Below are 25,592 nucleotides of genomic sequence, written 5' to 3' on the forward strand. Positions count from 1 at the left end.
TTGAGCCCCTCATATATAAAAATGTTCTGTTCGTTTGTGTACGCGTCAAAAACTCGAAAAGTTCGGAACCGATTGAGTTCAAGATTGGACACAATAGACAATTCACTTCAAGGAATGTTGTCACGACACAAAAAATGTAAAAAATTGGAGAAAAATGATTTTTAATATGGCCATAGTGCATTTCTGAAATTGAGCTTCTAATGAAAATCGACTATTCAGTATTGAATATGAGGGGCTCAAAATGAAAGGGGTGTGTGTAATACGAACACTATTTCACAGCAGCCTTGCAAGGTTCGCCCACCTGTTGCTCCCCGTAGAACAGCGTGTCTGGTTGACGCAATAACCTTCAACAGGAAAGGAACTGTGGTCCATCAGGACAAAGTCGATTAGCCATGAGAACAGATGAAGGTGTAGTACGCATTACGGTTAAAGTGTTTCCAAGTTGCTACTTGACCACGGTTAGTGGCAAGAGTCGTTTCCGTGTCGACAGTTATGTACGATCGAATCCGTTCATCCGGAGTATCCGTTGCATGTTGTCAGTTTCTACCATATTTTGCGCAGGCGATCAGTTCTGTTCGTGTGATCCACTTGATTGTAGTTTTGTAGTTCCTAAGCTCCGGTACCAAAAAACCGTACAAGGTAACATCAAAATTATCATGACTCAGCCAGAGGGAGAGAGTGGAACCGACAGAAGTGGCTCGAAATGAGCCACTGGCTCAAACTTGTTTCCCCTGAACAAAGGAAACTTTTCCGAATTGACGAGTCTCGGACAATAACAAGCATCGAGTTGAGCTTCTCAAAACATCCAACTCCTTCACTTTTGATCGATTCGGTTATCATGCTCTTCACTTCTATCTCGTGAAAACGTATGTAAACGTGATACTCCAGCGCAAAATACCAATCGGCAACAACATCGCATTTTTTTTTTTATTCTCTTTTCTAATATTTTAGGTATGGGAGTATATTTTTCCAGATCTTTGATAATCCGATCCGATTTACCATTTGATCTGGGCCGGAAAAAATAACCCACCGGCAAGTTTCAGATAGGAAAAAAAGCCAGCAATGTAGCCAGTAACGGTATTATAAGCGAGGCACTAAAACTGAAATCGAAAAGGAATAGATATACGAGGTTTGAGCAAAATCGAAGCAAATGGCGAACTTTTGACTGGTTCGTCCTTTTAAGCTTTCCATTTTGGAAGAATGTGTATACTCCTAACTGTTTCACACTGTTGCTGTATATAAAGATAGAATAAGAATCGATCACTAGGATAAGCATGTATAAACTTTCTACGAATGAGGTCGTTCTCAAAACAAGCTTTTGTAGTGATTATTTATTCAAAGTATGAACCTGCTAATTAGCCACGATTCCACTCTACTAGGCTATGTTAAAATTATAAGTTGATGTTGATTCACAACATTGTTTAGCAATGTTAGGCAAGCTTCAAAAATTGACAGAACATAAGTCATATTTCACAATTTTGCTTCGATGAACGAAAAGCAATATGCGAAAACGCAAATCGATTTCGAATCGATTCGACTCCAGCGGTTCACGTTGATTGATATGGACACCATACTTCAGAATTAGAGTCCAAGATCGATCTCACCAGAGTGCAGTATAGATACCGGAGGCAAAGTGGGCCATTGCAATCTAAGGTTATTTTAAACCTTGGTTGGCTTTAGAGATCATGTCGTTGTGGTGCAATCGAAAGGTAAATGCTGAGTCTAGGATGACGCCAAGTTCACAAACTTGAGGGACACGATCGAGAGATGGTCCGTCAATATGAATAATCGAATTTTATCGGAATGAGCTTGCGGTGAACTATAATAATATTACATTTGTGAACGCTTAGCGTTAGCATGTTCCGTGTGCATCATTTGGTCCTGGTTGTTGACCTTCTGGGGTAAAACTCATGTTAATCGGTGGCAATGTAATTCTTGCAGGAGTCAAAAAATAAGTCATTAGTTAGTGTTATGATCCGTAGCATATGACAACAAACGAATGTCACTGGAATAAATTACCTCGGCAATATCATACTTGAAAAAACAGGAAATGGGTTATATCTGTGGGGGACTTCGAAAACGAGAGCGTTACGTTGGAGGCACGAGGTTTTATGCATCCAATATTGGATACGAAAATATTCTACTGATGGGGAAGAATAGTTTTCAGAAGCGTTCCTGTTAATTGCACTTGATTGAAAAATCACAAAACAAAATGTATTTGGTCACAGTATTATACGAGGGTCACTATTTATATTTCGGGAATTGGCAACAATGATGTCATCTGGTTCCATCGTAAAGTTTGACATTTTTGACGATATACGTACTCAGAACATTTTGTCATACGGACGCTATTTGTTTATTTTATATTTAGTTGAAAGTTTGGTCTCGGCAAAAAAATGGAACTGAATCGTGAACATTTTCGTGCGATGATCTTTTACGACTTTCGACGTGGATTATCACAACAAGAGTGCGTCAATTAACTTAATTTGACTTTTGGCGATGAAGCTCCATCAAAAACCACTGTGTATCGCTGGTATAGTGAATTCAATCGTGGTCGTAGTTCGCTGTCCGACGAGTTTCGTAAAGATCGTCCAAAATCGACTGTAGTGCCAGAAAACATCGATGCTGTGCACGAAATGATTAAGCAAGATCGTCATGTAACCTATTGTGAGATTGAGGCATCCCTAAGCATTAGTTCCACCAGCATATATGCGATTTTACATGAACACTTAGTTGTGCGAAAATTATGTTCACGTTGGATCCCACATAATTTGACAATCGCTCAAAAAAAAAAGGCTCGTGTCGATTGGAATAAATGCTTTGAAAATTGGTTTAAGCGCATGCGTATGGTATCGATCATCGTGGCGAGTACTTTGAAAAACAATAAAAATATATTCGCAGCTTAACTATTTGTTTTTGTTCCTATTCCCGAAATATAAATAGTGACCCTCGTATGAATAGAAAACATTAAAATAAACTCTTTCGCTTGAATGTAATTGTCAATTCCAAGGAGAACAGGCAGATTGTTTTTCAGCAACGATGACATCTTTCTGGAATCTTCTCGAAGTCCACCACCAGTGGTTAATGCTAACTTGATAACCACCAAACAAGAAGAGTTGCGCGCGTGTATGTGTTTGTGGTGGCTGCTCCGATGCATCAAACGGGACCAATTTTCGATGCTGATACTCTCTTGGTCGCCTTCTCGTCTCCGTCTGATGGATTCCCTTTTGGCCTTAGGGGGAATTCTACCTATCCCGAGGTAAAAGTCAGCTCTTCTGCGCTCCCTCACAGCGCTTTCATGATGAACGAAGTTAGCTTCACCACGACAGCGACAACATGCTCCAATCGCTGTTCAATTATAACTGAGTGGATTTCCGAGCGGTGTTCGCTTATATATCGATTGGTGATTTTAATAGCCTGTTTTGAAAGCAATTTTTAGGCTATTGAAACAAGTTTTTGAATCAAAAAGTAACAAGTATATAACGCGTAGACATTTTATCTATCGAATTAAGTGTTCATCATACCATTTCGTTCAGTTATTTAGGAGCTATTAACACTCAAAATCTCGGTCTCCGACGTAACGCTTTTGTTTTCGAAGCTTTGATTTTACACCCCGGTATAGAAATGAAAGACGTAGTCCTACGTCAAAAACGAAAGTGAGTTAATAAGTGAAGCGTTCAATCGGCAAACTTTGTAGTTGGCGTTAGAAAAATAAGCTTTCGTGTCAAAAACAGCTCTCATATATGTAGTTTAGTGATTAAACAAATTTTCTGGAGCATGCGTCGAATACAATTGGAGCCAGCTTTGTTCAACAGGAAAGGAATTGTGGTCCATCAGGACAAAGTCCGTTAGCCATGAGAACAGATGAGGGTGTAGCACACATGGTCGGTGATAAGTCAGACTGGACCAAGTGACATTTTTATGATTTCGAGAAAAACGAGTTTGAAGTTTGGTGCTACAAGGGGTTGCTATTGAGCGTTCAAAACAATTTCGATAAGTTATTCTTGCTGTACGCGTGATTTTCCAAACCTGAGAAATGTAGAATGTAGTTGCTCACAAAATGTTTTACATAATGCAATCAATAACCCGAAATTTTTAGTTTTGCGACTTGGTTCGCTCTGACTTAACACCGACCACATTACGGTTAGAGTGTTTCCAAGTTGCTACTTGACCACGGTTGGTGACAAGAGTCATTTCCGTGTCGACAGTTATGTACGATCGAATCCGTTCATCCGGAGTATCCGTTGCATGTTGTCATTTTCGACCATAATTTGCGCAGGCGATCAGTTCTGTTTGTGAATTGTATGAATCGTTGCTGGGTTTAGTTCTGGTTTTTCTTGGTACTGAATGTCTCCTGGATATACTTCGAATTAGTTTGAATTCGATTTAGATCAGTTATTTATTCACATTTATTCAGTTTGAGAAAACGATTCAATTATTTTCCTCAACCGGATGCTATGATTGATGCTAAGATCGTTAGGGAAATCTCAAGCAGAAATGTCAGTGGGAAACTCAATTCAAGAAGAACACAAAGTGAAAATGTCGGTAGGGAACCCGATATGTTGGTTCCTGTCTGTTCAATACGGTTCAATTTGAACTTCACTTACGTGATTTTCCTCATTAAACCCTCCCAAACACAAGAGAGGTAAATCAGATTTCTGAATTTTCACCACTTATATTTCCACATGGCTACTATGATAATTTGTCAATTTCTACAGCCAAAAATAAATTTGCAAAGGTTACTAGAGTGCGTTTGGAAGACTCAATTCAGAGAAGAGAAGTGGAACTTGAGAGAAAAAAGTGGCAACGATTTGTGGCAAGAAAATGTAAACAGTGAAAAAATTGACAGATAGTTTACGCTCTAAAAATTGAACATAATGTTAAGATGTCTCTAAAAGGGTGGGAGACATCATATATATGGTGGGAGGTTCGTATATAATGTTATTAATGTCATGATAAACACGGCGAATGGGATAGAAATTACAAACTGAAATTGAATAAAATATACATATAGACGCTAAAACGCTGTGGATAGATATTATAATGCATTTTTATCGGTTTATGTATAATGCATTATCGAAATAAATCCATATGTATTGTAATTATGACTTGCTGTGCTATTCATAACAACATTTATGATCGTATTCCACCAATGATGACAAATGTGTAATTTACGAATGAAGCTTCGCCATAGAAACTGAACATTGAATAAAAAAAATTAAAATGTGGTAAGAGCATCAGTTGAAATATTTTAAAGCATTCTCATCAGAATAAATTGAATGATACAATAATTATACGACTAAATAATGTAGGTACGCTTAAAAAATAACATAAAAATATGATTTCTGAATATTTTTTTTCAGTTTTGTACACACCCCATAAAAAGCTATTTTTATTTTTTTAAATACCCTCTGTTATTATTGTATCTAGAATTTATAAGGTAATAAAACGTTAACGTCAATTATTTTCTAGTAATCAGTTTTTTAGTTGCAGGGGAAATTAACACCAAACTATATTTTTTAGTATTATATATAGATTCCATGCCAAACCGACATAGTGGTTCTCAGATTTTCGTGTAAATTGGTAGTTTTGTTCCTTTTCGTCAAATATTAGATCCCATACCATTTTAGGGTGGTTCGAAAAATCTAGTTTTCTCCTTTTTTCCAAAAATATTTTTTTTAGATTCATATCTTTTGAACTACTAAACCGATTCAGATGATCGACATATCAAATTGGCCAGTTAGCCAGTTTTTTTTAAATACTATACTTGCAAAAAAAAAAAATTTTGTTTTCTTGATTATTGATCGTAATTGTTCTTTATAGTTTTCATTCAAGGGCGCCATGTTTTTTATATTTTTTCTCGAAAGCTGAGGATATTTTAGATAACATATCCAAAAATGTGTTCTTCGTTTTTAAATTATGATTTTTCAAAATTAACCGATGGTTCAAAAAATCATTTTTTTCCTTTTTTCCAAAAATGACGTTTTTTAAAAATTCATAACTTTTATCTACTGAATCGATTCATATAATCGACATAGTTAATTTAAGTCAATAATTTCACACACGCAAAAAAATTTTTTTTTAATTTATGAAAAACAGATACAATAATTAATCACGAAAACAAAAATAGTGTTTACGCAAGTGCAATATTTTTCCAAAATTTATTTTTCGTTTTATTATTTCTCGAACAACTCTGAATTCTTGGCTTTAATTTGATATATCGATCTTCTGAATCGCTCTAGCAGTTCAAATGTTATGAATTTTAGAAAATAGGAAAAAGGGGAAGAATTTAATATTCCGAACTATCGGTTAACTCTAAAAAAATATAACTCAAAAAAGAAAAAAGAATATATCTAATTTTGAGTAAAAAATATAAATGTGTAAAAAAATCCTCAGTTTTCAAGAAAAAATATAGAAAAATATAGCGCCGTTTGTCCCGAAACCATGTAAACTATAAAAACAGATACAATCAAGAATTACGAAAACAAAATTCAAATTTCTTGGAAGTTTGATATTTTTCCAAAAAGACTAGCTAATTTACTTCAATTTGATGTATCGATCATCTGAATCGGCTTAGTGGTTCAAAAGTTACGAGTTTTTGATAAAAGTCATTTTGAGAAAAAGTGAAAAAATCGAATCACCCAAAAAAATAATAATACAGGTTCAATGTTTTACCATAACGAAAACAAGCTACCAATTTTCCAAAAATCTGAAAACCAATATATCAGTTTGGCATGGAATGGCTGAAGTAATACTGCAATAGTTCACAAATTTCGAAGTTCGCGTTTTTCTTGTTGTTTTTCATGTCTTTTACGGCCATAATAATAATTAGAATTACTGCATTTGGATTGATGCTAGAAAATATCATTAACTTCCTTGAATAGTGGATGTGATATAATTCACTTTATATATGTATATATATAAATAAATGTTTTCAAACGAATACATTTGTCAAACAAACTGCAAAACTTTATACTTTTATACTGTGCCTTAATTTTTTGAGTTTAACGTTCAAAGACCTTTCAACAAAAATGGCATTGGAACAACATAGTAAAACTGACATACAATTATGACAGATGATTGCTTTTTGATTTGCGCGTGCTCCAACTGGTGAACCGCCAATTGAAAGGCACTCCAACTAAAAAAACGCCAATAAGCAAATGGTACTGTAAAACTGTGAAAAATATATAAAAAATATACAATCTAAGACTCTTTTTGTCGTTTATGAGTTTGTTTTTTTAAGTTACTGCTTGGCATGTTTGCGCATAACGGAAAGATATGATATGTTGGTTTGAAAGTTAAGAATTGAAAAAAAAAAATAAAATTCATGTGAATGGAGACAACGTTTGTGTACAGCACATGCCACTAGGGCCTAGATTTCTTACAAAACGTCATAACTTTACAACCATTGAGTCGATTTCAAAAATCGTCATATCAAATGAAACCTTATTCTTTTATGAATCAACTTTAATCTGTCGTTCAAACAAACTCAAAAATTAAATACTACAGAAAAACTTTAATTAGAACGCTTAGAGAATTTGCGATTTAATTTTCCACAATTCGCTCTTTCACACCAAATTTTTATCTTGTCGCAATTTTAAACCTCTCAAATTGAATTGTTAAAATGATAGGTCAAAGAACGAAAAGCAGGGGAAATTAACGAATAATGGAGGGTAAATAATAAAGCAATGGATTTTTAATAACCATCTCAGAAAAATATTGAAAAAAAACATTCCTTTTTTAATTTCTCTTTCAAATTTTGATAAAATTGCACTGAATAGTTAAATAAGAGCAATATTAATATTTGAATAAACTTATGTAATTATAAACATGTTTATATAAACCTTCCCATCTTCTCATTCTTCATTAAAGACCTTGCGTCAAGACAGCTAGAAATCCATACACTCTCAAATCAAGTGTGCCTGAAAAAATTATATTCTTCACGTAAACAAGCGATGAATATGTGGACACTTTTTAGTAAGTGAATTGTATGGAGTTCCACTGCTGTGCTCAATTGTTGCCTAGTTGAATATGAATATGAAACGTTGAACTTATAAAAAAAATAAAAAAAAATCAACAAACATACAAAATAAACATTTAGATTTAGATTCGACTCGAATAAAATTCTCTTTAAACTAACCCCACACAGTCGAGAATCTATCTTGCCCCCTTTCAACTTACCGCCTCATATCGCGCCTTGTCCTTCTCTGCCATCTGTTCGTACTTGGATTTAACTTCCGCGTCCATATCAGACCACTTTCGGCCGAGCTCCTTCGCGATATCACCCACACCGTACTCGGGGTTCAGTGCCTTCACCTTGTTCCGTTCGTCATGGCAGAACCAGAAAAATGCCGACCTTGAAGAGAAGAAGAAAGGTTATTATAAATAGAACCGATCATCATCGGGGATGCGAAGAACTATCAGTTCGATACTCACAGCGATCGCTTGGGCGCATTCGGGTCCTTGAACGCCTTCCGCTTCTTGCCGCGACCGACGACTGTGCCCTTCGGTGGAACGTAACTCTGCATCTCCAGCTCGTACCGCGCCTTGTCCTTTTCGGCCATCTCATTGAAGCGCTGCTTTTCCTTGTCCAGCATCGTCTGGTTGCAATGGGAAAGTAGGTGGCATTAACATTCTAACGATAACAGGATAAGCGCATTACGGCGTTCCTCTCGCCGAGGAAGCCCCAAAAGGCTGGGATTTGTTTGTAGCACAACAACAATCTTGTGTTGGGGGGGGGGGGAAGGTATGTTCGAAATTTAATTTAAATAAGGCCCACGCGTTGCCCCGGCATTCCTTGATTTGAAACAAAGAGGGGAGCGAGGCCCGAATATTCTAAGAAGATTAATTCCAATTATACGAACTACAACGGAGGAGCGTGATTTATTAGCCGGAGGGAGGGCAGCATAAATGAGAGTGCGAAAATTGCCTGCATTCTGAGTGTGCGAGAGCTCGCCGAGCCTTCGCCAGAAATAGCTGGCCCAAGGCTCACTGCTTGCTTGCTAGATGAGGCGCCAGAGATGAAAACAGCTAAGAGGAGGAAGTGGCAAAGGGATAGTGCGACCGAGAGAAAAAAAAAATAGTGAACACTAGTACTCCTTCTTAGGAACGGGAGGCGGATGGAACACAGAAGGGCAGGGCAGGACAGAGGCAGATCAACAGCAGTGCGCTAGGACAATAGTGCCGGCACATGCGGACTAAAGCACACGGCCCACAACGGGTCTTCTCTCGGCTGGATGACTCTCCTCTTTTATTTGGGGTGGAAAACTGGGAGAAAATAAGATGCAATCGTGTCATGGAAATGTGCCGTATCGGCGCCACCCCTACTCTAGAGCACAAAAGGAATAACCAACAGCATTGATATATTATCGGGATATTATGTTGTCACGTTGCGAAATTCAAACGATAAAATCTTAATCTACCGTACAGCAACAATGCTATGGTTTTCGATGGTTCATATGGCAAACTAGCGAAAAATCTGTCTACAAGGCCGTGGTTGTCGAAAAAGAAAGTCAATGAAGAGAATTGATCAATGCAGATAAGTTCTTTTCAAAAGTTACGTGAGAATTGCTGACGGATTTCATGCCAACTCGTCTTAGGGGTTGGCAGCACTATCTCAGATACCAGCGAAACCGTTGTGGATGTAAAGACATAGGTCATTTAAGCAACTTGAAATCTTCGAGAAAGTATTTTTTTGAAAAGGGCCAAAATTTATTTCTTCATTGTTTACAAAAATTTATAACTCAAAAATTACAACATTATTCTTTTTTCACACGATTGATGGGTGCAAGCAAAAAAAATCGCGTAGTTTCGAGCAAATCGCTTAATTTTGAGAGAATCGTGTAAAAAAGATTGCCCCATCACCGTCACGCGTTCGTCACAACCACACTCGTAAACGCTCTCGGGTAAAATAAAAACACGTAAAAAAGAATCCAGTGTACCTACAAAATTCCGATCAAAGTATGAAATGTAGAAAATTGTTAAAATTTTCATAAAAAAAATACCAAACATTTTTCAGAACAGAAAATACCCTAACAAAACATATTTTAAAATTTGAATTTCATTTCATTTTTGAATTTTATTCTTAAATTTCATTTTTCTCAAAATGTATTTTTTAATTCCCAAAAAATATGTGAATAGCTCTTACAATTTCCATCGGAAGATTAGCACTTTTACAGGAGAAAAAATTCTAACAACTTCTTCATGTTTTCTTTTAAAAAATTACAACTAATCCTTATTTTGTTTAAAGTCAAGATAATGACATAGCGTATTGGACAAAGTTTTAGATGTTTTTAAAATTTAATTTTTTGTCGAATACATCAACTTTCTCTTTTTCATAGTTTCTGGAATACATGGCATTTTTGTATGGATACTCCTGAAAAAAAAATGTTTTAGTCGTAACATTTGTGTGTAAATTCTCGCGTTTGACATGTTCTTGACATGTTTCTGAATAGAAAATTTGTAGAACATGTAAATCGCGATAATTTATACATAAAAATGTTACGAGTTAAACATTAATAGCAATTTTTCAAAGAAAACATGAAAAAGTTTTTGATTTTTTTTTTCCTGTAAAAGTGCCCATTTTCCGAAGAATGACTGACTTGTTGGAAATTGTGGGTGCTATTCATATTTATTTGTTCCAGTATTTAAAAAAATATATATAGGGTAAATGATCTTGGTTTGTCCAGTCGAAAATATGATCATGGTTTGCCCACTTTTTTGAATGCTCTAATTCAGCGCTCCTGTGTCAAATAAGGCCTTCGAATGTTTCGAAACATATAAATGAAATTGCCTTTTACATGATTTATAGTAGTTTGATAGTATATTTTTACGAAATCACATGTTTGAAAGGATTATAAAATACACCTATTTGTGTCAATGCGCCCCTCATTCGAGCTAACTTTTAATCGATCACCAGATGATTATTTGGCACGTATTCAGACCTTTTCTAGATTACAACACTTATAAATATTGTAAACATCATGCTTGCTCACCATTTGTATCAGATTTACATAGCTAAACCATTAAATTAACGCATTTTGATGAACTCAATTCTGATCATGAGTTGTCCAATTCAATAATGTTGTTTTGTCCACATGATTTCTATGGCAACCGCTTGGCGCGCTGCAGTTTGTTTATGTTTGTTTATGGTGTGCTTCGCGCATAGCAGAGGTATGGTTTTTCTGTGTTGATTGTGTTGAGGTGAACACTTCTAAAATGCCCAAGAAAAGGCAATATTCTGAAGAAAGCCTAAGTTATGAATGAATCAGTATGATGACAGTAAACTCAAGCAATGATAAATGCAACATCTAATTGTGAATTCGAATGTCTTCTTTCAAAAATGGAGATTTCTAAAACCGGACAAACCATGATCATTTTTTTGGGCAAACCATGATCATAATTCTTCTTTAAGGAAAATCGTTAAAAAACATTAAAATTTGAATAATTTCAACACCTTATGGTAGTATTAGCAGCTAGAGACTTGGGGCTTTTTAACAAACCCAAACTCGTATCGATTATGTGTGATTTTCATGAAGAAAAATCGATTTGCATTTACTAGTTGCGTAAAAACACCCTAAATTGAACAAACCAAGATCATTTACCCTATTTGAGAAAAATTAATTTAAATTTACAAAATACTTTTTTGTCTATGAAATTTAGTTTTAAGAATTTGTTTGATATTTTATAATGAAAACATAAACAATTTTCCACATTGAATTCTCTAACCAACATTTTGTAGGTTTCATTGAAGTTTGAGTTTTTTAAAAACCGAAAAATCGCCCGAAATCGGTGTCTCATAAAATTTATTTGGTGCCAAATGTCTTGAATTGCATAGTCCAGTCTGTATCGCACACAAATTAAAAAATATAAAAATCAAAGAAATTCACAGACAAAAAAGGTCAAAAATTGAAAAAAAATTAATCTAAAATTGCATACATTTAACAGTTCAAAAAAGCCATCAACCAAATCGCACAAATTTATCAAATAAAAAAATAAAAAAATTGAAGACATTCAAAAATTAAAGACGTTCAAAACTTGGAAAAAAAAATTAAAAATTGGAAAAAGTAATCAAAAAACTCAGCAAATTAAAAAAAAGCACAAAAATTGAAGAAAACTAAAAATTTCAGAAATTTTATAATAAAAAAATGGTATTAAAAACAAACAAATTAAACATACATAAATTAAACAATGCCGAAAATGGAAAAAGTAATTTTAAATTTAATAAAAATAAAAAATTGCTTAAATTTTAAAATTGAAAAGTATAAAAAATCAAGAAATTAAAAAAATTGAAGTAATCCAAAAATAAAAAAAACAAATTGAAATAAAATTCCAAATTAAATAAATAAAAAGCTGAAAAAAAAACAAAAAAAAACTCAACTAATACAAAATATTGAAGAACACAAAATTAAATAAAATAATGAAAAAAAAACAAATTTCACAAATTAAACGAATCAAAAATTTTAAAAAATTGAAGAAATTCAAAAATTTAAGGGGTTCAAAAATTGGTATCGCAACGCGAAAGATGCGTTACAAAAACCAAAAGGATGTAAAAAAAAGTCAAAAGAAGATGTGTCAGATCAATTTGTTGGTTGGTATTCGTTGTTTTCAATGATGATATTTTATTAGAAGTTTATGGTAATTTGTCGAAAATTCACAAAACCACAATGTTCTAGGATTGTAACGATTTATTGAAGAATCAACGAAGGCACGCACCTATTCCATCCTTTTAATGACCATATTCCCCACTAGGAGGAAATTTCCCCCCGGTTGAAAATCACTGACCTAAATGGTCTAACCTGAACCTCGGGTCTGAAGAGGTTGCAATCAGATAATTTTGATCTTCTTCTAAGTAGTTAAAACGACCTCTCCAGCGTTTAAATATTTTCTCATACGAAGTAAGTTTGGTGTTCTTTGTGCAGTCTCGTCCTTATCCGAATACTTTTTTGATATATGAACATGTGGAATTATCTCGGACATATAAAAACCCAACGCACTTCTCCACCAAGCCCCTAACAGTAGTTTGTGAGTGAGTTTTCAAATTAGTGAATTTGTCGCCGATCATAATAATTTCGATTTGTGGTTCAGTAAGTGTACTCCCTCTCAGACTACCATCCCTGAAGACAGTTCTAGGTTTGTTCTCAATCTCAATTAAAATAACTGATTGCTGATTGCATATAACTCTTACTCTTACTCGGCCAGTATTCGAATTATCTAAATACACTCACAAAAATCTATTTATCTATATAAATAAAAATGGAAGGCCAAATGTGTTGCTAAGCGCGAAACCCGAGGAATGGATCGTTCGATTTGAGCCATCTTTATTTTGTTGTATTCGTCTCCGCCCGTATTTCAATGATATGGTGAGAAAATGATTTTTTTTAAAAGCTTTGAGAGAGAGTTCGAAAAAAAATCCCATATGTTCCACAATGAAATCGTTGTTAGATCAATCGTATTTGGCGTTTGCGAAATTAAGCTTCGTGTTCCGGTGGTGTGAAGCGAGAATGGCAATAGATTAACGCGCTTTGAAAATAAAAACTATGAATGGAAATTTACTTCTCTGCGTCAAACATGTATTCCGTGTAACTGAGAAACATGTTATTTGCAACTTTATCAAGAATCTTGAGCGGAAATTGTGTATGAAAATCAATTTTTATTGTAATGACGACTTTTGGTAGAAGAGCTAGAAAATTAGTAAAAGGAAATTGTAAAGAGCCGATTTAAAGATCAATCAATGAAGAGTTCTGCGATTGAATCCACGAATGTTCGCTTAGCGAGAAAACGTGAATGTTCGAAAGAATGTATATTCAAAAATCAATTTTGGGCGCAACGAAGTTCGCCGGGTCAGCTAGTAATAATATAAAACAATTATCAGAATAAAACTGTTATAATTCCTTGTAGAAAACTTGACACACTATTAAATAGTTTTTTTTTAGTTAGCAATGATCGCACCTCGGTATAACCTCATTGTTACGATATCGCCACAGCGCAAAGCTTAATTGGATACTTATTCTAAACGAAAAATTTAATATTCGTACAATTTTTTTATTTAAAAATGTGTTTATTTCTTCCTTACATTTAACACCTTATTTGCACCATATCACATGCCGTTTCTCTCAATTTTGTATTTGCTAATAAAGAGCCAAATATCCGGCCTCGAAGCTGACCGGATATGCGGTATTCGGCCAAACCACTATCCGTTTCATCACTAGTTAAAATGAATTTGAATAGAAATAAAAAGAATAATTAGAACCGAATCTCGCCTTTAGGTGCGTAGAATTGCAAACTTCTTCACTTTCGTGGCTCTTTAGTCCAGATGTAGGTGTCGCATGAATTGATGCAGTTTTGCGTCAATTCGTCAATACTAACGCACAAAGCACATCGGAAGACATGTTTTCAACAACGAAGGTGTCGTTTTTATGTGTCAAATGAACATCATATGCGAGAAGATGTTTATTTTTACTTGTTTTTTTCACTTGAAACAAAAAAAGATTGGTTTTTGCGCTTCAAAAGAGACTTTTTCGACACTGATAATATGAAATTGATGTACAACCAATGTCCTGGAAAAAAGATAATGAAGATGGTAGAGTTTCGAGTGACATAGCATGCGCTGCCAAAAGTATTTCTCAAATAGTAACGTCAGTCGTTGTGTTTATCTTTGATTGCCCACCGCACCCGTGTGAAAATGCTTTTTTCAATAAGTGTGTTATTAATGAAAAACATACATTTTATTGATGTTCCCGCTTAATATAAACATAATGTGATAGCGTGCGGTGGAAATTTGTGAACACACGTCGAAGAAAACCAACAAAAATGATATTTTTGTGAAACATTTTCACTCCCCCACGGCCATAGTAACAAACGAACTTTCCTTATTTTAACGATCATATAAGTAATATTAATTACTATGGCTCTCAGTGTGGGTGTGTGTGATGTGAGAAAATAGTCTTCAATTAAGCAGCGTTTCACTGAAAATGTTACTGCTTTCGAAGACTAAAACTACGACTGCTCTCTGGGGTTTTTCACCATAATAATAGGGAAAAAGGCCACAATACAATTGTCATCAGTTAAAAGACAAAAGTTGCAGGATTTCATATTTTGAAAACTGTTTTGTTTCTTTCATATACACTTTTGGTCGCCAATACAAATATACTTCGCCTATTGCTTCACCTCGACATGTACCTCATTGATGTACAACCAAAATGCGAAGTCACCACTATAGCATGGCTTGCTTAGGTATTTCTGGAGACTACCTGATATTGAAAACAAAATCAAATGGGAGGTGGAAAAAGACAGACGTTGGCACTGTCAAACGTTCTGCTTTGGTTTAAAAATGGTTTCAAAACTCGAGCGATTTAGGGAAGAATACATTGTATTATAATCGAAAGTAAACTTCCAACTTGGGACCACCAACCTTAGATTGAACAGTCTTGCCGTCAATGTAAACAATCCACTCCTGTTAAAAACTAAAATGGGATATATATTCGGGAGCACAATTCCAAACTTGAACACCATGTGTCTCACGGTCATAGTTGGGGAACGGTCAACAATTATACCATCATTGCGTGGAAGATTGATGGACGCCACACGGCCCCCGATAGTAACCAAACTCATCCAGGATCAGATCACGGCATTGCTGGCGGGGAAGTCGTGGGTGTACGAATATATTGACGAAACACTATCAGCAGCGCAGCCAGGCAGCAACGACGACACCCGGCTCTGCTGCTATTGCTGCTGCTGTGCATACCATAAGTATATAATATAAATTTTGTGCGCGTTTCAGTTCTCCCCCCGGTTCCTTTGCAGCAGCAGCAGCAGCAGCAGGGGGAGGACGACGACGACGCACAACATACACAGAGCGGCGAGGTCCGTCCTTTTCATTTCCTTTTTCGGAAAAATCAATGAAAGCATACTCTCTGCGGCTGTGGATGGGGCTCTGCTCTGCTTCTGGGGGTTTTGGTACGAGGTTCGCGAACTGAGACGCGCGCGCTCAGTGCTTTAGAAAATTTGCTGGCACGGAAAAACAGGAACGACGACGACGACGACGATGGAGGCGACCTTTTGGGGAGGGGTGAGCCGAGGCAATCATGGCTGGCTGGCTGCAGCAGGATATATAACGAGGGGGATAGATTTTGCTCGCCTCATCAGCCCCCTCTGTTCTCCCACCCATTCTTCAAACATGCTCGGCATGTATATATACATAATGGTGCTGCTGCTGCTATCGGTGGGAGGTGGATGTTGCCTCACTTCCTGGGTGGTTAGAGGGTGAGTAATAGGATCGATGTGGGAAAAGCGTGTATGTTCAGGTCCCGGTGTTATGTACAATAGGCGAAATGGGCTCTCGTCGTCGTTCCTCGTTGGCTGCTGTTGATGATGGCGTGTACTCAAACATACCCATAGATAGATATTTCCTATGCGAGTCGGAGCCGCTGGTTCACGTTTCTGCATATTGCTCTAACAGGCTGAAACTACTAAATTTGCAGATTTGAAATTTTATATTTAGATTCAGTAATGATTCTAGGATGGTTCTAAGATTGTCTTTCACAACTGCGAAATATTTGATGACAACGATCAACAAATATGTTGATTATATGACATCGCATCATGTTTAAAGATCATCACCGTAATTAATTGATTGCCGATTAAATTCGCAACAATTGAGATGTAGCGTCTCCGAAATAGCCAGCCGATCCTGCTGAATTCCACACTGCTGTTTACTGTGCAGAACCGTTTGGTGTTGCAGTGCACTTGCACGGCGCTGGCGTCGTCTTATGTTTTCTGCATACAGCAGCCACATAGGCGGAAGAATGCATCGGCGGCTGGGTGGACGCACATAGAGAACGAAGAGTTGCTCGTACATAATTCAACAGCACCCTGCCGTCGACAGTGACAGAGATGAAGCACGCTTGCATGGCAAAAATGCCAAGTTTCATCTCTTGCCCTTTAGTAGAATTAACGTTTGGCTTCTAGCGCGCACACACACACACACATTCCCAGGATATGCAAGCAAAAGGAACACGATTTTCTCTGTTATCGCTTCTCATGTGTGCATTCATCTTCCAATTGTTTGCGGTGTTTCGTATACAGCAATTGTCCGCTAACTGGGCGGATGACGTGGTCCACTTAACGAATTCCGAACGTTAACTGGGCTGACCTTTTAAACGTCAAAAAACACTGAGAGAGTCAATGGATGTACTCAAAAAATATTCATTGAAAAGTATGGATGCGCAAAATAAAACACTGAGTAATAATTATGAAATATAAACAATTTTTTTTCATATTAGGTATCTGAGTAAAAAATGCCAACAAAGAATAAACTTTCTCCGTACAATTACCGGCACCTGGTGGGGAGCCCATCCCGAAGATCTTATAATGTTGTATCGAACAACTATTCTCTCAGTGATGGAGTATGGCAGTTTCTGTTTTCAATCAGCTGCCAAAACACACCTCATTAAACTCGAGCGAATTCAGTATCTTTGTCTCCGTATCGCGTTGGGATGTAAGCCCTCAACGCATACCATGAGTCTCGAGGTTTTGGCAGGCCTACTCCCACTAAAAGATCGCTTCAATTTATTATCTCTTCGGTTCTTCATCCGGTGTAAGGTTATGAACCCATTGGTGATCGGAAATTTTGAGCAGCTGATCGAGCTAAATTTTCACTCCGGATTCATGAGTTCATATCATGAATTCATCACCATGCAGGTTGATCCTTCTTCGTATATTCCCAACCGTGTTTGTTTTTCTGACTACATCAATTCCTCTGTACATTTTGATCTGTTCATGAAGGAGAAAATCCATGAAATTCCAGATTATCTTCGATCGAGGATCGCTCCTACGGTCTTCAATGCAAAGTATGGGCGTGTCAATTGTGATAATATGTACTATACAGATGGGTCCTCAATGAATGAGTCCACAGGATTTGGAGTGTTCAACGAAATTTTCAGCACCTCCCACAGTCTTCATAATCCTTGCTCAGTGTATATTGCTGAATTGGCAGCGATATACTGGGCGCTGGACAGCGTCGCCTCAAGACCTGTTGAACACTATTACATTGTAACGGATAGTCTTAGCTCTGTCGAAGCTATCCGTTCAGTGAGGCCGGAAAAGCACTCGCCGTACTTCCTTGAGAGAATACGAGAAATTTTGAGTGCATTATCCAGACGCTGTTATGTCATTACCTTTATCTGGGTCCCTTCACATTGCTCCATTCCGGGTAATGAGAGGGCTGACTCATTGGCAAAGGTAGGTGCAATTGAAGGCGATATTTATCAGCGTCAAATCGCCTTCAATGAATTTTATTCTTTAGTCCGCAAAAATACCATCGCTAACTGGCAACGCAAGTGGAATGAAGATGAATTGGGCCGGTGGTTTCACTCGATTATCCCTAAGGTTAGCCTCAAACCGTGGTTCAAAAGTCTAGACTTGAGTCGGGACTTTATTCGCACCTTCTCCCGACTCATGTCCAATCACTGTTCGTTAGACGCGTTACTCTTTCGTTTCAATCTGGCCGGTAGCAATCTCTGCATTTGTGACCGAGGTTACCACGACATCGAACACGTTGTTTGGGCGTGTGAGGTGTATCTTGTTGCCAGATCAAATTTAGAAAAAAGGAAGGCAGCCCAATGTGCCGGTGAGAGATGTGTTGGCTCGGTTAGACCTTGATTACATGTCCCATATATACGTTTTCCTTAAAGCTATAGATCTTCGTGTGTGATTGTCCCTACATCCTTATACCCTCCTTTCCTTCCTTTGCGGGTAATTCGTCCCCTTGCTATAAATAGTAGAATAAGTTGAAATGTAAATACACTATAGATATACGAATAGATTTAAGAAATGAGTGTTCATCAACATTGTTACGATTTCCTTATATCCCATCCTTCTCCTAAAAATATGTCACCCTCTAAACTCGAGTACACCGCGAGTAATCGGTTTTCCACCTTACTAACCATAAATCTAAGAAAATTGTTTATATATATATAGTTTTAAAATTATATTTAAGAATTCGGCTCCTTTAAACTTAAGTAACTGAGCCTTTAAAAATAAACGAATTAATAAAAAAAAAAAAAAAAAACAATTTTTTGATGAATGCAATCAAATCTAGTCATGTTCTTCCTTACTACAGTAAAACCTTTTTTTGTGCGATTTTTTCTTGTGCGAATTTTTTTTTTTGTGCAATTTTCTGTTCTTGTGCGGTTTTTTTTGCGTGATTTTTTTTGTGCGGTGTATGAAAAGACGAATATTCGACAAAGTTATCGTCCATTGAGTTTTTTTCGATGGTTTATATGCATTTCAGTGCGAAAAAAGCATATTAGCGTCTCAGTTGTCCACTTCTGAAATCTTTCCCCTCCTCTCATCAAATGCTCTAAGTTTTTCTAAGTTTTTGCATGACATGATTTCTAACAGCAACACGTTTCGACATGCAACTAAAAGCACAAAACAGCCACGCGCAACCGAAAAGGCAAAGTGTCCCATCGCAAAACAGGGAAACAAAAGGAAATTGAACGTTGAATGGCGTGGATTTGAGTTATTTTCTTGGGGGAAACTTTTTTTATGCGGTCCCTATCTACCGCACAAAAAAGTTTTTTTCATAATGTGTACCGAACACGATTTTTTAAAACTGCTGGTGAAGTTTTGCACGATTTTTTTATGCGACTTTTTCTGTGCGGTCCCTATCCCCCGCACAGAAAAAGGTTTGCCTGTAACTATTGATTTAGCATACGAGGGAAAAATGGTAAACATACATGTCAAGCAGAACCATGATTCGTAAACCCAATATCGACTACATTTTCCCGGCGAAAATGCTCGTATTAAAAGTACAGGTTGAACTCGATTATATACAGACTCAATTATACACAGACTCGATTATATAAAATTTCGGACTCGATTATATACAGTTTGGATTTTTTTTTATATGTCAAATATGACTTATTTCAAGGTGAAATGTAACCTTTCAACGTTAGGATGTAATTTAAGTGGCTGTTACATGTACAGTGGGGTAAAAATCGTGATTTTTGAAAATTTTGCTTGAATTTTCACAAGGAATTGCTTATATCAATATTGCAGCCAAATTAAGAAAGATAGAAGTTCGGTTTCAAAGAACAAATTGTAGAGCGGTTAGAGAGCTTCAATATAATTAATAGAAACAGTCTAGTTTAATACAATACAACATGCAAAAAAACGAAAAAACAATTTTTTTTTGACTTGATTATATACAGGATTCGATTATATACAGTGAAAAAAAATGAGAAACTATATATAATCGAGTCCGCGCTGTATATCAAAACTCTTACCTATTGCCCTATGGCAACAATAAAAATGGCTAATGCGCGCTTTTCTCACCACAGTATACATTCAAGTTTACTTATGTTATCGAGTAAAATATACAAACCTCTGGTAGGAATGTGCATTGCATCTGACACTTATTTTACATTGTTGTTACATATGTACATTCTACTAATGTTTGCATCACCAAAGGTATTGTGTAGTTTTCTACCAAGGATTTTTCGTTGGACAAATAAGACTAGGGTTGAAATATTTGAGTTTTACAATGAGGTGCACACTATTGATAGTCGGTGGTGGAGATATAAAGACGCGTCCACATTACACCAATCGGCCTTGGCCGCCCGGTAAAGGCGACTAAATGTGGACGTACCGCCCGGGCTAGCCGACGTGCCGAAAACCGACTCGAATCAAACCGAACCCAACCCGAAACAAGTGGGTCCGGTTCGAGAAAGTCGAACCAAAACAAAACGAAGCAAATTAGCATTGACGACATTGTGCATCGTGTGTTCGTGACGACTTCGTGCATCCGATGAGACCTCGGCTTCGTGCACCCGATGGGGCGTCCACATTGCATAACGAACCGAATATACCGCCTGGTACAGGCCGATCGGCATCATTCGGCATAATGTGGACGCGCCTTAACGTTCAGATTATAGCGAATGTATTAATGATGAACAAATTTCGATGCATTGGCCTATATCACTTTATGGGAAACTTCGATATAACGTATACTTGTTCGATGGACGAATCCGGAGCATCTCAGATTGCAGTGAAACGTAGTAAACGGGTGTAAAGACATTGGTCATTTGAGCAACTTTACATACTTGAAATTTCCAAAAAAATTAGACTACTTTTCGGAAAGGGCCAAAGTTTTTTTTTCTTAATTTTTACAGAAACTTCTAACTCCAAAACTACAACACAAATGTTGGCCAATGAATGGAATGAATTACACTGAAAAAAAAATATTTTAAAGATTGAAATTATCTTTTCCCAAAAACGTATTTTATTTAAATTCTCATAAAAATCATCAAAAGTAACAGTACCCTTCTTCCAATGTATGGGATATTTGTTGGTTATTGTATGGAATATTCATATATTAATGTTTTTTAAAAAACAAATTTTAATTTTCAAAATAATTTTGATTTTTTTTTTTTGATAATGAGTTTGCTATTTTTTTTAATGAAAGCTTGAAGGATTTTCTATATCTCATTGTCTGTCCAAAATGCGATGTTACGGCGCCTAAATAAACGACGCATCATAGATACCATGAAAGGTGTTGAAAGGTGTTGAAATGCAGGAAATTGTTTAAATTCATGTAAAAAATACATAAATCAAATTACACTGAAAAAAATATTTCAAAGATTGAAATTATCTTTTCACAAAAACGTATTTTATTTAAATTCTCATAAAAATTACCAAAAGTAACAGTACCCTTCTTCCAATGTATGGGAGATTTGTTGGTTGTTGTATGGAATATATTAATGTTTTTGAGATTTTTTTTTTTTTAAATAATTTTGATTTTTTTTAATGGAGTTGGCTGTTATTCTAATGAAAGCTGGCACAATTTCCAACAATATTTCAATGTCGGATCAAAATCATGTAGTTCTTATAGTTTTTAAGTTGGATTTTTTTTTGTACTTTAAAGTTATTTTTAGTTTTTACCGAAAAAATACATTAAAAGCTTTTAGACCTACAGAATTTTAGTCATGGAATGAAGTATAGGAAATAATTTAATCTTTCATAAAAAATACAAAAAAAAATAAAAATTACACTGAAAAAAATCATATAAAAAAATGAATTTAATTTTTCTCAATTCAATTACGAATTCAACGAACGAACGAACATTGAATGAATATTCTATACAACTACCAACAAGACTCCCATACATTGGAAAAAGGGCTCTGTTACAGGGAAAAACAAGTAAGCGGTCATTTTATCTGTTTACCCTCAATCAACAGTATGAACGGAAACATCATGAGAAATGTTGGCTTCACCTCCTAGTTGGATTTTAACAACATTATTTACTAACTCTTTCCAAACAGCATCACATTAAAGTAATATGAGCTATATTTATGAGTTCTTTATTATGCTTCGATATAACGTACAATTCGATACAATGTACAATTTTGAAAGCGAAATGTACGTTATATAGAGGTTGCCCTGTACATCATAGAGTCTGAACGCCATATTAAATGAACAATATCGCAGTGTTTTTCTCTGTACCTAATGTTTATAATATGCATCCATGAGCAGGAATATTAGGTGGAGCAGATAGTAGAATTTACGTGCGTAGTGTGCGTGACAACATAGCTACTTTTTACATCGTGACGTCAATATTTTTGTTTTTTTTTCAATTGCCTTCCACATTCATGTGAAAACACTATTTTCAGATTTTTTTTTATCTATTTAAAACATTTTTGTCCAAACTTATTCGCAAGCATTTGCCAAGTATGTATATGCCAGGTAGGTGCATCATCAGCGAGGAAGTGAACCCATATGCAAATTGTCTCGCACTAAGTTCCGATTTTCTGCTTCTCAAATTAATCGATTACATTTTGTGTGTTGGAATTTTATATGATGGGAATAGTTGAACAAAACATATCTTTTTTTGACATCATTGCAAGAACTGAAGATACAATAACAATACGAATGCAGCCCGATAATTATAAATTGGACGTTATTTCGAAATCCTGAATCAAGATCGAGATTGAGCCGATATTCTGCAATATATTTACACCATTTACTCACGTAGAATGTACGAATAGTTAGCACAGTAGAAAATGACTATCGAGTTGGTACTAGTTCCTATAAAATTTGTTATACATACTAATTATTTCTCTCAGTGTATTGAAGATTATAGATTGGTGATGTATTAGAGTACCCCTCACGAATTTTGTTGTTTATATGATGGAATCAACGATTTGTTTCAGTGTGCGATGATGTGTGGATGGAAATGTTTCTCGTCGATTGGGATGAAACATTTCAGCAAGAGGAGTATCGGAAATTCGATGAAACTGAAACCAAAAAGTCGATCAAAGAGCCTCAGTTGGCCGTGCATGGTGGAAAAGAAGAATTTGCCAGCAGACGCGCAGCAAGAGCGCAAACTAATTTTAATTTCAATCAGCAGAAACCTAACACCATTTCCCGCTTCGTTTCCACTTGCTCCCCCATTTACGTTCCCCGCGTGATGTGTCTCCATGGCTCTACCAATTTGCGAAGCACATACCCTGCCCCTTCCCTCCTGCTCCTAAAAGCGATGACTCCTCTTTTAGTGTGGAACGAGAAATGGAATATATATATATATATATATATATATATATATATATATATATATATATATATATATATATACAAACATCTACATCAGCCCCTCACGGATGGTGGAGCACATTCGAATCGATAGGAACCGACGACAAGGAGTGAGTAGAGAGAGGGAGTAACGAAGGAAGGAGAGCTGGAGCAGTGCCAACGAACGAACGAACGAATAAACGATCCCGGTTTTATGGCGTTCACTCTAGTTGCGCTTGCCTCGTTCTACCTCCTGCCCTCTCCCCTCAATAGTACACGGTTCGGTATACTCCACCATCGCGAACCATCATCTGTGGACCGCCGCTGCTGCTGCTGGCGAATTTGGAACCAGTCACGGTTACCGCCACCACACCAAGTCTCTCCAGTCATTTGCCGATTTCACGTGGTGTGCTCCGGCAGGCAGCAGGGCACCCAGCGGGGGAAGAACACACACGCGGTCCAGAACGTTTCACTTGTGTTTCAGACACGTGCGAGCATGTGACAAACAAATGCGTATGAACATGACGGACGAGTGATGCGCGTGTGACGATAATATCCTTCCTGCATCTGCCCCCGCCTCTGCAGATTGTTTGGTTGAAGTCTGTGTGAGCACTTGACGTGCGGGTCCTTCCCATTGATTGTTGAAACGTTACAATCAAATTGTCAAAGTCTATTCCAGTAAACGGCGATTCCAGAAGCCTTCCCAAAAAATCCTTAAATCATTCATTCCCTCTGGGATGCGGAGTTATTATATACTAAAAAATCTCAAAAAAACGATGCAAAGGATTATTAGCAGCAGTGGCGAACGCTATGTGTAATAACACGTTATAATAAATTATATTCACTTTCTCCTTCACGATCCTTTCCTGGCCAGCTCCGCCGCCTGGTTCAAATTTATTGCTGTTATCCTCTCATCCATCCACCCACCCCGTCCACATATCCACTCTTGCACGTTTGCTTCGCATCGGATGGGATGGTGGCCGCCAATATGAAGCGCTTTTATGTTACGAGGGATGAGATGATTGTGTGTACAACTAGCGATGTTTGGTAATCGGTCGATTAATCGATCAATTGAATACTACCTAGGTAAATCCTAAGATAAGATCAGACAATAAGAAGTCTTTTACGGACCAAATTTCTGTCAGTCGTTCTGATTTCTGATTGGCTGATTTCGATACATTTTGTAAACAAAGCCGATTTTTTTCAGTGTTGCCAAAAAAAAATAAAACGCGTTGATTTGTATTGAATTTAAAGATTTAACGATGTTAGCTCTAGCTCGTAAATATGAAAAAAGGGATGGTTGATATCATCCAGGCTGTGTTTTGCTAACTACCAATTGTTACACTGCTGACATGTTCTTTCCCGCTGACTTATTTTGATGCTACGAATTTTGTTCTGTTCTGTCGAGGAAGGTTTTCGCTTCATCGACGGTGTACTCATTGTCGAATTCAATATTCATGTCATCCACATTATCACTAAAATTAGATGAAACTGAAATTCGATATGATGTCGATGCTGCTTCACTGTCCATCATTTTCTGGGCTGAACATTCTTCTCGCCGCTTTGATAGCAAGTCCAACAATCCAACAGGATGTTGTTGTGTATCGGCTGTATGCGAAGCATTCGGTACTACGGTCATGTACGAGTTGTTATGGATATCATTATTATGTTATAGATATGGGTATTTAAAAGACTTATTTTATCCTTTATCCTTTTTGAGATTGCCTTATTGAAAATACGCAAAATCATTAAATTCGCACCAACCAAATGTTACGATTCATAAGAACAGAAACTAAAATAAACCGAAATTTTATAATATTTGGCAACTCTGGCATCTTTATGTCATGGCTTCGTTTTTGTACGACGAAGAAGAGTAAGAAGCCAGTTGTCTCATCTTGTCTTAGGGTAAATCATACTGTGCAACTGATGATCGAAACGAACGAATAATTTACATCGATTAATCGATCCAAAATCAGAGAAAAAAAAAGACGGTACAGCTACTGCAGTTTAAGTTTTTTTTAGAG

General features: G+C 36.5%; 1 protein-coding gene and 1 non-coding gene across 15 annotated transcripts in view; both read right to left on the reverse strand.

The window, feature by feature from the left end:
* LOC129763415 (high mobility group protein DSP1) overlaps positions 1 to 25,592 on the reverse strand; it is a 100,797-nt gene that overhangs the window by 6,599 nt on the left and 68,606 nt on the right. For 13 of the 14 annotated variants that reach the window (XM_055762457.1, XM_055762465.1, XM_055762458.1 and 10 more), the window contains exons 4-5: positions 8,437 to 8,600; positions 8,182 to 8,356 (exon numbers count right to left, since the gene is read on the reverse strand). In XM_055762457.1, coding sequence (XP_055618432.1) covers positions 8,182 to 8,356; positions 8,437 to 8,600 — 339 coding nt within the window. The remainder of the gene's footprint in view (positions 1 to 8,181; positions 8,357 to 8,436; positions 8,601 to 25,592) is intronic. The other variant, XM_055762470.1, reaches the window with a different exon arrangement.
* Positions 13,858 to 13,994, reverse strand: LOC129763805 (U4 spliceosomal RNA). The gene has a single exon (XR_008741037.1). It is a non-coding gene; the product is annotated as a U4 spliceosomal RNA (small nuclear RNA).

This window comes from Toxorhynchites rutilus, chromosome 1 (genome assembly GCF_029784135.1).
Source record: "Toxorhynchites rutilus septentrionalis strain SRP chromosome 1, ASM2978413v1, whole genome shotgun sequence".
In the NCBI taxonomy this organism is placed as follows: domain Eukaryota; kingdom Metazoa; phylum Arthropoda; class Insecta; order Diptera; family Culicidae; genus Toxorhynchites; species Toxorhynchites rutilus.